Source organism: Lacerta agilis, chromosome 3 (assembly GCF_009819535.1).
Source record: "Lacerta agilis isolate rLacAgi1 chromosome 3, rLacAgi1.pri, whole genome shotgun sequence".
Lineage (NCBI taxonomy): Eukaryota > Metazoa > Chordata > Lepidosauria > Squamata > Lacertidae > Lacerta > Lacerta agilis.
Window position 1 is genome coordinate 117,914,206 of NC_046314.1, and position 12,091 is coordinate 117,926,296.

General features: G+C 54.6%; 1 protein-coding gene across 2 annotated transcripts; it reads left to right on the forward strand.

The window, feature by feature from the left end:
- Positions 1-7,875: 7,875 nt before the first annotated feature.
- On the forward strand, positions 7,876-10,492 carry KRTCAP3 (keratinocyte associated protein 3). Of its 2 annotated transcripts, XM_033145543.1 has the most exons (6): positions 7,876-7,962; positions 8,143-8,327; positions 8,438-8,497; positions 8,732-8,929; positions 9,948-10,082; positions 10,236-10,492. In XM_033145543.1, the coding sequence occupies exons 1-6, from the start codon at positions 7,959-7,961 to the stop codon at positions 10,338-10,340; spliced, it is 687 nt and encodes a 228-aa protein (XP_033001434.1). In that variant the 5' UTR covers positions 7,876-7,958; the 3' UTR covers positions 10,341-10,492. The 2 variants fall into 2 exon arrangements, with proteins under 2 accessions (XP_033001434.1, XP_033001436.1); XM_033145545.1 differs by lacking the exon at positions 8,438-8,497.
- Positions 10,493-12,091: the final 1,599 nt, after the last annotated feature.

The window sequence follows — 12,091 nt, forward strand, 5'->3', positions numbered from 1 at the left end:
CTCCCTGTTCCGGTCTTCTGAAAGCCACAAAAAGGCAGTTTCGCCCTAAAACACCTGGTGCGAGACTGTGAACCGCCACAGCGTTCACAGACATGGTCGAAGCGGCATCTGTCCCTGTTACTTGGCCCATTATTAAACTCCCAGCATGCTGTATTGGCCACCCTCTGGACTTTGGATGGGGGTTTTCCTGCCTTATCTCCGAAGGGAGGGCCGTCTCATCCATTTCGGCTGGTGGTGCGGTGCACCGGGGCACCGGGCCCCCAGGGGCGCCCCCGCGAGCCCGCCAGCATACCGGGTGCCCCCTCCCCAACCCGACCCCACGGGCGGGTGGGCGGGCGCTCGCGTGCCGACGGCACAGCCCCGTCTTCGAGCGCAGTGAACGGGGGGGAGTAGCGCGGCCCCGCCGGCGGCCTCCCCACCGCCCCCACGGACGGACGGGTGCTTGCGCCACCAGCGCTCTCCCCCGTACGCCCCGGACACATGGGGCGCCGGAAGGATCGAGCCCACTGGCATACCCAAGGGCGGGCTGTCGGCCGGGCGCTTGCACACCGGCAGCGCAACCGCTGCCACCCATGCCGGTCCCCGGCGGGCTGTGAGCCGCCGCCCTCGCCTCTCGTCCCGGGAGCACTGGAAGGGTGCGCAGAGCCCCGCGCAGCTCCAGCGCCACACCCCTCATCCCCTGCTCGACCACCCCCCCTTCCGAGGGGCGGCAAGCGCGAGAGGGAGGCAACGGAGAGGCGGTACGCCGGGGGAGTGCCGGAGATATCACTGCACCACGGCGGCCGATCTCCTTAAGACGGCCCTGTCCGGAGGCCTTCTTTTCAAAGTGAGGTGCCACAGTTTCAGACCAAATATCACTGTCTTTGATATCCCACCGCCCCTTAGGGTCCGCGGCAGCCCTCTTGCGAAACTCCTCATCGTATGCTAATGCCGCCTCGTCCCCTGCCATTTTTCTGGCTTTTAAGATAATGGCCAGGTAGTTAGCCAGATGCCATGCCCTGTCAGGAAACGCTGCTGACACCACCCCCATGTATGATGCGTAGGCAATTAACCAATTATCAAACGTCCTGTCAATCTCTACTGCTTTGTCTTTTTTACGACGCGATTCTGGTTTAAACTTGGCACTGCGATTGACGGCCAGGGACAGCAACGCAAAGATATCGACAAATTCCCCATTTAGGATGCGGTTGCGCATATTCTTTTTAAACTTCATGCCAGGTGGCTGATCCATTTGCTTGAAATTAGAAGCTTTCACCCTGCCTTTTGCGTCCTGCCCACCCTCTCCCCATGGTTCACTGTCCCCAAAGGCGCGGCGATGGCGCCGGGTGCGACGTTCCCAAATCCAACTAGGAAGGCCCAGAGCCCTGTGTGTGTTAACCCAGTACCCTTTACAACGCTCCTCTGACTCACTGCTGGAGGAATCAGACGTACCTGAAAAATCCAAAGAATCAGAGGTGTCCCTCTGGCGCTTATGCCCATGCTTCCTTGATTTGCGTGATTTCTTCTTCCTGCATTGTGTTCTGTGCGAATCCGGGCTGGAAGAGCTGTCAGATGAACTTGACACAGGGGACCTATGCCTGCGCCTGCCCACCCGAGAGCATTGGCGAGGGGATTTGGACCTATCTAAACACTGTTTTGCATGGGCCAGGCGACCCTGCAGGATGCTGCACTGACGGGCTAAATCCTGCACCTCGTCCTCGCTGGACAGGGAGTCGTTGCTCTCCGTAGCAAGCTCCACTGGGGAAACAAGCTTTGCCTTCGTAGGGCGAGCCCTGTAGGGCTTGGCACCAGAAGTAGAGGGGCTGTCACATGGGACGCCCTTCGCTTTTTTCTTCGGTATTACTAGCTTCATGGGAGGGACCTTCCTGCCTTTTTTAATCCTGTTAGCTGCTTTCACAGTATTGCTCCGGGTGCCTTTTGCTTTGAGGGTGCCCTCAGCGACCTCAGCCTGAGACATGCTGTGCCTTAAAGCGACGGAACACTAAAACACTCCTCTTATTTATTTACTTACTTACTTACTTATTTTTTGCTTATAGAATCATAGAATCATAGAGTTGGAAGAGACCCCAAGGGCCATCCAGTCCAACCCCCTGCCAAGCAGGAAACACCATCAAAGCATTCCTGACAGATGGCTGTCAAGCCTCTGCTTAAAGACCTCCAAAGAAGGAGACTCCACCACACTCCTTGGTAGCAAATTCCACTGCCGAACAGCTCTCACTGTCAGGAAGTACTTCCTAATGTTTAGGTGGAATCTTCTTTCTTGTGGTTTGAATCCATTGCTCCGTGTCTGCTTCTCTGGAGCAGCAGAAAACAACCTTTCACCCTCCTTTATATGACATCTATATATATAAAATGCAAGTGTCTCTGCGTCCAGTCCGTGTATCTCTGGGTTTGCGCTACTGCGCATGTGCCCCACGGACACAGGGATTGGATGGAGAGAGATTGGCCGCGAGCAGCGTTGGCAGTTCAAGCGGGGCGGTTGAATCCGAACGCCGGCACTGCAGAGGACGAGGGGAGGCCGATAAGGGAGGCCACGCTGCCGCTCTCGCCGTTGAAAGCCGAGCCTCGAAGACTAGCGGCCCGGGAGCGGTAGCGTAGGCATCCGAGGAGGTTAATATGTTTAATACGTTCCCCGGGCCTTGGGTGAACTTCCTTCCTCTCCCGGTTCAAACCAGAGTCACACCCGTTCCCTGACCCTTGCTCTGGCTGGCGCTTCTTGCACCGCTACCCGAGGATCAGGAGAAACTTGGCCGTCCCTCCCACCCCCCAAGCCCGGCGACCGAGAGAGCCAGGCTCCTCCTCCCTGGGCAAGCGGCGCTGCCTATCTCTGGCCGCCAAACCCGCTCCGGGGGATCCCTTTCAGCGCCGCCCTTCGTTGCCCAGGAGCGGGGTCATGATCTGCGCCCTAGTCGCGCTCTTGCGCCACGCTGGGGGTCGCCTGCTGCTCCGCCGTGCTGGGCTCAGCCAAACTTCCTAGGCTCGCAGGTACCGGGCAGTGCAGGCAAGCGACGCCGCTTTCCCACCCTCTCGGCCCCGGGGGACTTCTAGATCATGATTGGCGACGTGGCACCGCTGAGGAGGGTGGCAGCCGACGCTGCCTCCGCAGGTCGCTCAGGAGAGGCGGCCATCTTGAGGAGGCTGCGCGAGACGCTGCTGCCGCTGCTGCCGCTGCTGTTGATCCCCCTTCAGCCCCTTCGGCTGAGAGCCACGGGCAAGACTCACCTGTTTGGGCAGCAGGAACACCGCTGCTCTTCTTGGCGGCCGCTCCTTCTGCCTCCGCCATGTTGACTCCCTCCGCTCCGGCGCTCTGCCCCGGAGCTGCTCCGTCCCACCCCCGGGGAGCAGAACGTGGCCCGGGCAGGTGAGAGGGAAAAGGCGCGCGCGCCACAAGCAGACCCGGGAGGGAGGGAGGAGCACGTGGCTGGGCTCGGGTGTTTATGGCGTTGAGGAGGCTGCGCGAGACGCCGCCGACGCTGCTGCTGCCGGTTGCTCCCGCCGGCGTGGCCGCCTATTGGGGCAGCGAGACACTGCTCGGCAGGCCTCTTTTGCCCGGCCACCTTGCCGCCTCTCTCCTCTGCCCACACCGCTTCCCCTCAGGCAGGCACGGGCTGAGGGCGGGCTCGCAGACCCTCTCGACTCGGCAGCCTTTCTCTTCGCTCGCCCCCCCCCCAAGCATCGCAGGTCTACACATATGTTCTAGCGCCCATTATTTTAATGGGCTTAAACCACTAGTCCTTTTATATATTTGAACATGGCTATCATATCACCCCTAAACCTTCTCTTCTCCAAGCTAAACATACCGAGCTCCCTAAGCCGTTCCTCATAAGGCATCGTTTCCAGGCCTTTGACCATTTTGGTTGCCCTCTTCTGGACACGTTCCAGCTTGTCAGTATCCTTCTTGAACTGTGGTGCCCAGAACTGGACACAGTATTCCAGGTGAGGTCTGACCAGAGCAGAATATAGTGGTACTATTACTTCCCTTGATCTAGACGCTATACTCCTATTGATGCAGCCCAGAATTGCATTGGCTTTTTTAGCTGCTGCATCACACTGTTGACTCATGTCAAGTTTGCTGCTAAACTGCTATGTTTATGAAGATTGGGGGGGGGGTTAATGACAGAACCAGCCAACCTAACTGCTCACACACTCTAAAACTGCGAGAAAAAGGAAATAACAGGTTAGCTCACGCCATATGCATCCCATAGACTGGACCCTCCTAAGGTCAAATGTATGCGCCACCGCCAGGCCTGAAGCCCCCCAAATGAAGACCACCACATGCGGCCAGACAAAAAGGCCACCACTGTAAATGAGAGGCCGCCAAGCGGCCTGGTCCCAGAGATGCCGGGTGCCCTCTCGGGCCTAGCAGAGCGTCAAAAGGGGCCTGGCTGAGCGGCTCCGCTGCTTTTTACCTGGCCCTTGACCCCACCCCCAGTCACTGTCCAGAACTCAGCCAGGCTATAGGGAAAGTTTTTATCAAAAACATCTTGCTCTCCATACTATTTCAGCTCAGGTTTTACTGGTAAAGTGATATTTCATCAATAAATTGATGGATTCATTGGTAGAACGGAGCTAAGTGAAAGCATCTGCTATAAATAGGCACAACTGACTATTTTGTTACCATTTTAACTGAGATGGTCATTTGCAGAAGGGCTCCTGCCACATTACTATCCCTGTGCATCGTTAGTGATATGTCATTATTTTTCCACAAGAGTTGGAATCAAGTGAAAAATCCATGGCAGATGGCCACCCAACCTGTTCTTAAAAATCTACAAGGAAGGAGAATCAGCCACCCTCAGAGGCAGTTTGTGCCACTGTTGAGCAGCTCTTACCCTCAGAAAGTTCTTCCTAATGTCTAGTCAGTCTCCTTCCTTGTCACATGAAGCTATAGGTTTGAGTCCTACCCTCTGGAGCAGCAGAAAACATGCTTGCCCTTCAGATATTTGAAGATTACTGACATCACTCCTCCCTCAGTCTTCTTCAGGCTCACAAATCAACTGTTTATTTGCCTGTTCTAGGACCCTTCCTGGTATCAAGCTGACTGGATTAAGTTGCCTGGATCTTCTCCCCCTTTTTGAAGATGGGGACAACATTTGCCTGCCTCCAGTCTGAAGGGACCTCACCTGTTCTCCAAGGTTCTAAGGCAGATGCTCTGAGATTACACCTGCAAGTTCCTTTAGCACCCTTGGATGCAGCTCACCAGGCCCCGGAGGTTGGAATTCATTTGAAGTCTCCAGATGTTCCCTTTCTCCCTCTTTTCCTATCTTGGGCTGCAGCTCCCTCCTTGCATCGTTTATTCTGTTATCACCAGGTTGGGCATCACACAGGCAAAGTAGGTGCTGAGCAGTTCCGCCTTCCCTCGGTCACCCAAAAACCTTTATCCTCTTTTAATAAAGAGGTGGACACTTTGTGATAGAAGCTAGCTGGCCCCTGTCATCCTGAGCAGAACTGTTGGTGCTGTACATTTCTTCCTTAAATCAGGTAGAAGGGAAGGAAATTCAGTTGTTACAGTATTTAATTTAAGTTACTAAGGAGTAGACCTTATGCAAATCCAGAGTCGAGTCCCTAAGACAGTTGAATAGCATCTTGTATGCCTCTTTCCTGCAACTCCTGCAGCCAAGCTGGTGCCAGACAAATGCAGGAGAGAAACTGCATTCTGTCATTGACAGCCTCCTGGGGGGCCACATGCTGGCCTGGGCAGGGCAATGGATGTGGCTTTTGTACAGCTGGCTGCCTTGCAAGTCAGAGGATTCTGCAGACATCCTTCTCCAGCCAGCAAGCAAGAGACATTATTCAAGGGTGATGTCAGTTCTCTCGCTGGTCCCTGCAATGTCCCAGATACCCCACTGGCCTCTGCTGGAAGTTGGGCATTTGGGGTCCTCCCTCCCTGCAATGCAAAGGAATCCTCCCTCAGCAGATGCCCCTTTTTATATACAGTTACAGGTGGGTAGCCGTGTTGGTCTGCCATAGTCAAAACAAAATCGAAAATTCTTTCTAGTAGCACCTTAGAGACCAACTGAGTTTGTTCCTGGTATGAGCTTTCGTGTGCATGCACACTTCTTCAGGTATCTGAAGAAGTGTGCATGCACACGAAAGCTCATACCAGGAACAAACTCAGTTGGTCTCTAAGGTGCTACTAGAAAGAATTTTCGATCCTTTTTATATAGACAGCCTTAGCCAATCACACAATTATCTGCATTGTTCTTTGTATCATTTTATAACTGTTCCATGTTCTAACATTGCAATAATAATAGCAGTAGTAAAGTGCCCTAATGTTTTATGATCTAGCAGTTCAGAAATACTTTTATAAATGAACAAGAATTGCAGCTCAAGGACCCATTCCAGCCAGGGGAAAGCAGGGGAGGTGGGAGCAGGAGAGCTGACCAGTGAGGGGAGAGGGATGCAACAGCAGCCAGTGTGGCACAGGAAGAGGCCTGGCAGTCATCTTTGCTCCCCAGCCCGGCCTGAGGACATCCCCGCTCTGCTCTAAAGCACAGCAGACCCAAGAGGTCAGTAGCGACCTCTGTGGCAGAGAGTCGGCCTTTGAAGCGAGGCCGGCCACTTCCAGCCACCGCCTGGTTGCAGTTCTGCGGCGCCACAGCGGCTGCCTTGCGAGCGGAAGAGCAGCTGGCGGCCTCCCTCGCGATCTAGAGTAGCCGCCTCTCGGCACCGGGGGTCGGTCGTTCTGTTCCTGAGGAGGTCGCTGCTTCTCAGGTGCTTCCTTGTCGACCCACTTTCCCGTTCCTGGTTGCTGCTGATAAAAAATGTGGCCGGTGAGAAGAACCAGGAAGCCAAAACGTTGGGAGGAAAGGAAGGCTTCTTCTGTGCCACCTGCCGTTTCCCTGGCAGGACAGTCGTGCGGGACCTTTGGCCCTCCAGGTGTCGCTGAACCACAACTCCCATCAGGCTGTTAAAGGCAGCAGTTCGAGGGCTCCCTTGGGCAAAAACTGGAGACCACCACCAAAGTAAAGAGCAAACAGCAGCCAGTAGGCTTGGTCTTTATTGGTAGAAATACTGTCGCGACAGGGCTCCCACTCCTCAGCACGAAGGAAAGATGGAAGCCCCGAAAAGGAAGTGTCCCCGACCTTTATTGCCTTCCCCCCCTCCCACATAGATACACCCCCAAATTACATCAGACTACATTAAAGATTCCAGGACGGGAGGGGCTAGGAGCAGAAACCTGAGTGGTTTCACACCTGGGCTACCCCCTCCAGGTAGTGAGGCACAAGAAGACAAAAGGTGATATTGCCCTAGGGTAGGGCCAAGCACAGTCCTATTGAGTGGAATCCACTCCGAAGAGGCAGTCCTTTATTAAACAGATTTCCTCGTCTGGCAGAGTTGAGGCGGGAAAATCCTGTCTTCCTGCGGACGTGGGGTCACGCTTCGAGGATTATGGAGGAGGGTGAACAATATGGAGGAGGCAGCCCTGAGCTAGCCCTGCTGGTTACCGGTGGCAGGGAGTCATATACAAGTCAGAAAAAGGTCCAAAAGTACATAGAAATAGAGCGGAAACATTGTATAAAGGAATTGATACATTTGTGATTGGATTAGTCACGGTCGATTGAAAACGGAAACAATGTATTTGCACCTTGTCAGAGCTGTCAAAGCGGAGGGCCTGCAGTACCAGCGGGCTAGCCACCAGGGGCGCTATTTAGAACCGTCATTTTTATGAATGAATGGGATCCACGGAAGGAGAAGGGACGGGATCTTCGGGCCTATTTTCCTCTTATTTACAAGGACGGCCTCATGCAATAAAGGGCTTGAGGTTCAGGGAAGCTGCGTGTGGTGCTTATGTAACATGTGTGGGGAAATACTGCAACAAGGCCCAGCAAGCGCGCTCAGTGGCCGGGATGGCAGGAGCCGCACCTGGCGGGCCAAAGGTCCCGCACACCTGCGGGAGGAGCCGGAAGCGCAGCGCTGCGGGGCCAGCCGGGTCTCTCCGGGGCTGAGCGAGAAGCGGGATGGGTGAGCGCTTGGCTTCGCAGTCCCCTCCCCCCCCCCACCCGCGGCTGTCCCTCTTTTCTCCCCGCCGGCAAGCAAAAGCGAATCCCGCGCAGCCCATGAGGACACTGATCCCGAGCTGCGCCCCCCGCCGCGCTCCTCCTCCTCCTCACGTCTCTCTCTCCCCCCCCATCCCGTCCGCAGATGCGGGACCCCGCGCGCGACGCCTGGTACGCAGCGGCATCTCGCTGGTGGTGCTGGGCCACTTGAACCTGGTGCTGGGTGCCATCGTGCACGGCTCCGTCCTGCGCCACGTGTCGCGCCCCGCGCGCACCATCACCTCCGAGTACGCGGTGGCCAACGTGATCGCGGTGGTCTCGGGGCTGCTGGTGAGTGAGGTGCGGCGGGGCGGGTTTCGGGCGCTGGCCCCGGCAGCAGGCGAGCTCCTTTGGGGAGGGAGCAGCCGAGAGCCACCGCTTGTTCCCCGTGTCTCCCGCAGAGCATCGCCGCCGGCGTCGTGGCCATCCTGGTGTCGCGGAGCCGCTCCCCACCTTGGCTGGTGAGTGCGGCCCGCGCGGCCCTTCCCCCGCGACCCGCCGCTCTCCGCACCTGCGCGAGGAGGAGGGGCCAGGCGCCGCCGGAGCACCCAAGGGCGCCGCGCGGCTCTTTCCCGGTGCACCGGCACCTTGCATGGGGAGGGCGGGCGGGGGAAAGGGCGCCCTGGGCGGGGAGCCACAGGGTGGGCTCCGGGCCCCCGGAGCTCGCTCACCCGTTGCCTCCCTTCCCTACTCAGCGCTGGGTGCTGCTAGGCGCGGCCCTGGTCAACGCGCTGGTGTCGGGCGCCTGCTGCGCGGGGCTCCTGCTCGCCGTCTCGCTCACCGTGGCCAACAGAGGCCGCTTCCTGGTTGCCGGCTGCAACCACTCGGCTCTGGCGACCGACGCCCGCACCGTGAGGACCGACGAGTGTCCCTTCGACACCACCCGCATCTTTGTGAGTTGCTGGTACTATATTGATATTTATTTGAATCCCGTAGTTTACCCTAACAGAGATTCAAGGTGGCTTATAGCTAAAAACGGGGGGGGGGAGCAATAATTAAAAAGCAATTAACATTAATTAGCATTAATAGAATAGAGATATCAAAACTTGTAAAAATATTTAAAATGTTTAAGTAAAGAGAAGAATAAAAAGTGCAAAGAAAAATATAAAAGGAATATATGTGCATGTAAGAAATAAAAAAAGATCCTTCCAGTAGCACCTTAGAGACCAACTAAGTTCTTGGTATGAGCTTTTGTGTGCATGCACACTTCTTCAGATACAGATATGTGCATCTGTTATGTACTGTTATTGCCCTGATACATACATGATTGTTGACAACCTACTATATTCTGTATAAATTCATTCCAAATGTCAATACAGTATATTTATCCAAAGTCTGCATCTCTCAGCAATCTGTTCATCTTTTGCAAGGACTGTCATGTCTTGGTTCCTTGGATTAAAGAGGACCAGATCTTTATTCCTCCTGTTCAGCCATACCAGTCTTTTGGCCATAGGGTTTTAATTGTGCAGGTATATAATTCAAAATTTCATTTTTTTCTGCACATTCATATTGATACAGTCCAGCACTTTCTCCCAAAACTTAGGGAGTAAGAATTAATTTTTCAAAGAAGCACTATCTTTATTACATCTTCAACAAAAAGCTGCATTAGACAGTCCTTTTGTATGAAAATTGTATGGAATCCAATATTATTTTCTGTTGTAAAAGTTGTAATTCAAGATCCATCCATACACTTTCCCACTATCAAACAGTATAGGAGCATCCAGTTCTTTATTCCAATCATTTCTTAAAGTCTGCATCTCAAACTTACTAGTAAATAACAAATATCTATAGAAAGTAATAGTATATTTTCAGTTTCAAAAGATCTGTCCAGTTGTTCTAATGAGATGTATCAAAAGCTAAGCTCTTGGTGGCTCCCCAGCTGACCCTGCTCTGCCTCCCTTTCCTCCCTAGGACACGGCCCTGGCCCTCTGGCTCCCTTCCTTGGTGATGGCAGCAGTGGAAGCTGGCTTGTCCGCCTGGTGCTGTGTAGCATCATTCTCTCTCTCGGGCCACGGCCCCTTCACCTCCTCCTACAAAGTGGCACTGGTAAGAGGGCACCTTTCTCCCTCTCCCCACATCCTCCCCAACCCAGCATTTGCAGAGCGACCCCTGGAGGCCACCCAGTGCGGCCCTCTTGCTCCCTGCTTTGTCCCAGGCCAGTGGGCAGTTGAACAGCTTCTCTTTGGGCTCCTTTTCCAGCTTCAGGAGGCTGTCCCAGCAAAGGAGGCAGCAGAGGAAGGCTCCGGAAGAGACCCTCACCACCAGCTCCTGGTTGACATGCAAGAGGAGGAGAGCTGTCTTTAGTGGGGTGGGGTGGGGAGAAAGAGCCTGCCCCACTTTTGCTGCAAGAGGCCCATTACAATGGGCTGTGCTGGGATGGCCAGACACAGAATGATAGAGTTGGAAGGAACACTGAGAGTTGTCTAGCCCAACCCCCTACATTGCAGGAATCTCAGCTGAAAAATTCCTGACGGATGGCTATCCAACCTCTGCTTAAAAACCTCCAAAGAAGGAGAATCCACCAACTTCAAATGTAGTCCATTCTCCCATTCTCCACTATCAAACAGTTCTTACCATCAGAAAGTTCTTTCTGATGTTTAGTTATTATCTCCTTTCTTGTAACTTGAAGCCATGGGTTCAGGACCTACTCTCCAGAGCAGGAGAAAAGCAGCTTGCTCCATTCTCCGTGTGACCGCCATTCAAATATCTCTGTCTCCTCTTTCTCAGGCTTAACATCCCCAGTTCTTTCCACCATTCCACATAAGGCTTGGTTTCCAGACCCTTGATCATCTTGGTCTCCCTCCTCTGCACACAATCCAGCTTGTCAATATCCTTAAATTGTGGTGCCCCGAACTAGACACAAGACTCCAGGTGGGGTCTGACCAAGGCAGAGGAGAGCCAGGCAGAAATCTTCTTAACTGGCACCCCTTTGCAAGGGGGGTGGGGAGAGATGCTTCTTCCATACTTATTCCCCCCTCCCCACATTGTAATATGTCCTGTGTCTGGGGCTCCTCAGTGCAGCTGTGCGCTCTTGGGAGTAGCTGTGGAGTGACGCTGTGGAGCCTGGCGCTGTGAAGAGCAGCACTTGCACCTACTTTGCCATCAAAACTGCCCTTCTGCCCCTCCCATGCCCAGATGGAGAAGGGGCATGTTGCAGCCATCACTCCAAGGAGAGCAAGCACAGAGACGGGGATCAGACTAGAGAGAATTGGTTTGTTTCCTGAGGGAAAGTCACCTGTCCCTTTGCTCTGGGGCTGGCTGGCGGCCTCAGACCCCATTGCCCAGCAGAACGTGGCTTCCCACACACCAGGAGGCCTTTGGACCAGAGCTGGGCCCCTCCGGCCCCCACCCAGCCAGTTGTACTGGACTTTGAGAACTCAGAATCCAAGTGCTGTGGCAGAATTAAACTCTACAGACTCAGAGTGGACCGTCATTTCCTTCATATGACCCCCCCCCCCAGTCTCTTCTGCTCCCACTAGGACCCAAACACCCTTGCTTGGGGCTCTGGCAGTGCCATATGCTCCCCAGCTGCTCACTCTCCCCACCCCCAGGGCCCCTATCTCTACCTGGAGCACCTGCACGAAAGTTGCCACCTTCCTTTTAGGGCTGCTCTGCGTGCTGCTTGCACCACAAGCCCCAGACCAGAGGCAGCTCACATGGCCACCCCCTTCCAACCTTGCCGGGTGTGTGTGTGTGTGTGTGTGTGTGTGTGTGTGTGAGCCGTGGATGGGGCACCAAAAGCATGATTCTCCAGCTGAAAACCAGATGCTGGGAAGTGCCAGTGGGCAGAAGGCTTGCAGGCTTCCCTTCCAGCATCAGGTTGGCCACTGCAACTGGGCACAGCGCTTCTTATCTGAGAAGAACACCCCCAACTTCACCCAGAGACAGGGTCACCCTCCTTGTATACCAACACACACACAGAGATGGAGGAGAGGGAGCGATTTCAATCCTGAGTGTGGTGCTGGGTTGGACAAAGGGGTTTCAACATCCCTGCCCAGCCCAGCCACAGGATCAGCAGGAATGTGACTCTCTCCAGGGGACTGACAGAGTGACCC

What these genes read in the sequence shown, in the direction of transcription:
- KRTCAP3 (XM_033145543.1), top strand. An exon ending in CGGTGGTCTCGGGGCTGCTG is followed by an intron (nt 8,328 to 8,437) that starts GTGAGTGAGGTG and finishes TGTCTCCCGCAG; the next exon opens with AGCATCGCCGCCGGCGTCGT. An exon ending in GCCGCTCCCCACCTTGGCTG is followed by an intron (nt 8,498 to 8,731) that starts GTGAGTGCGGCC and finishes TTCCCTACTCAG; the next exon opens with CGCTGGGTGCTGCTAGGCGC.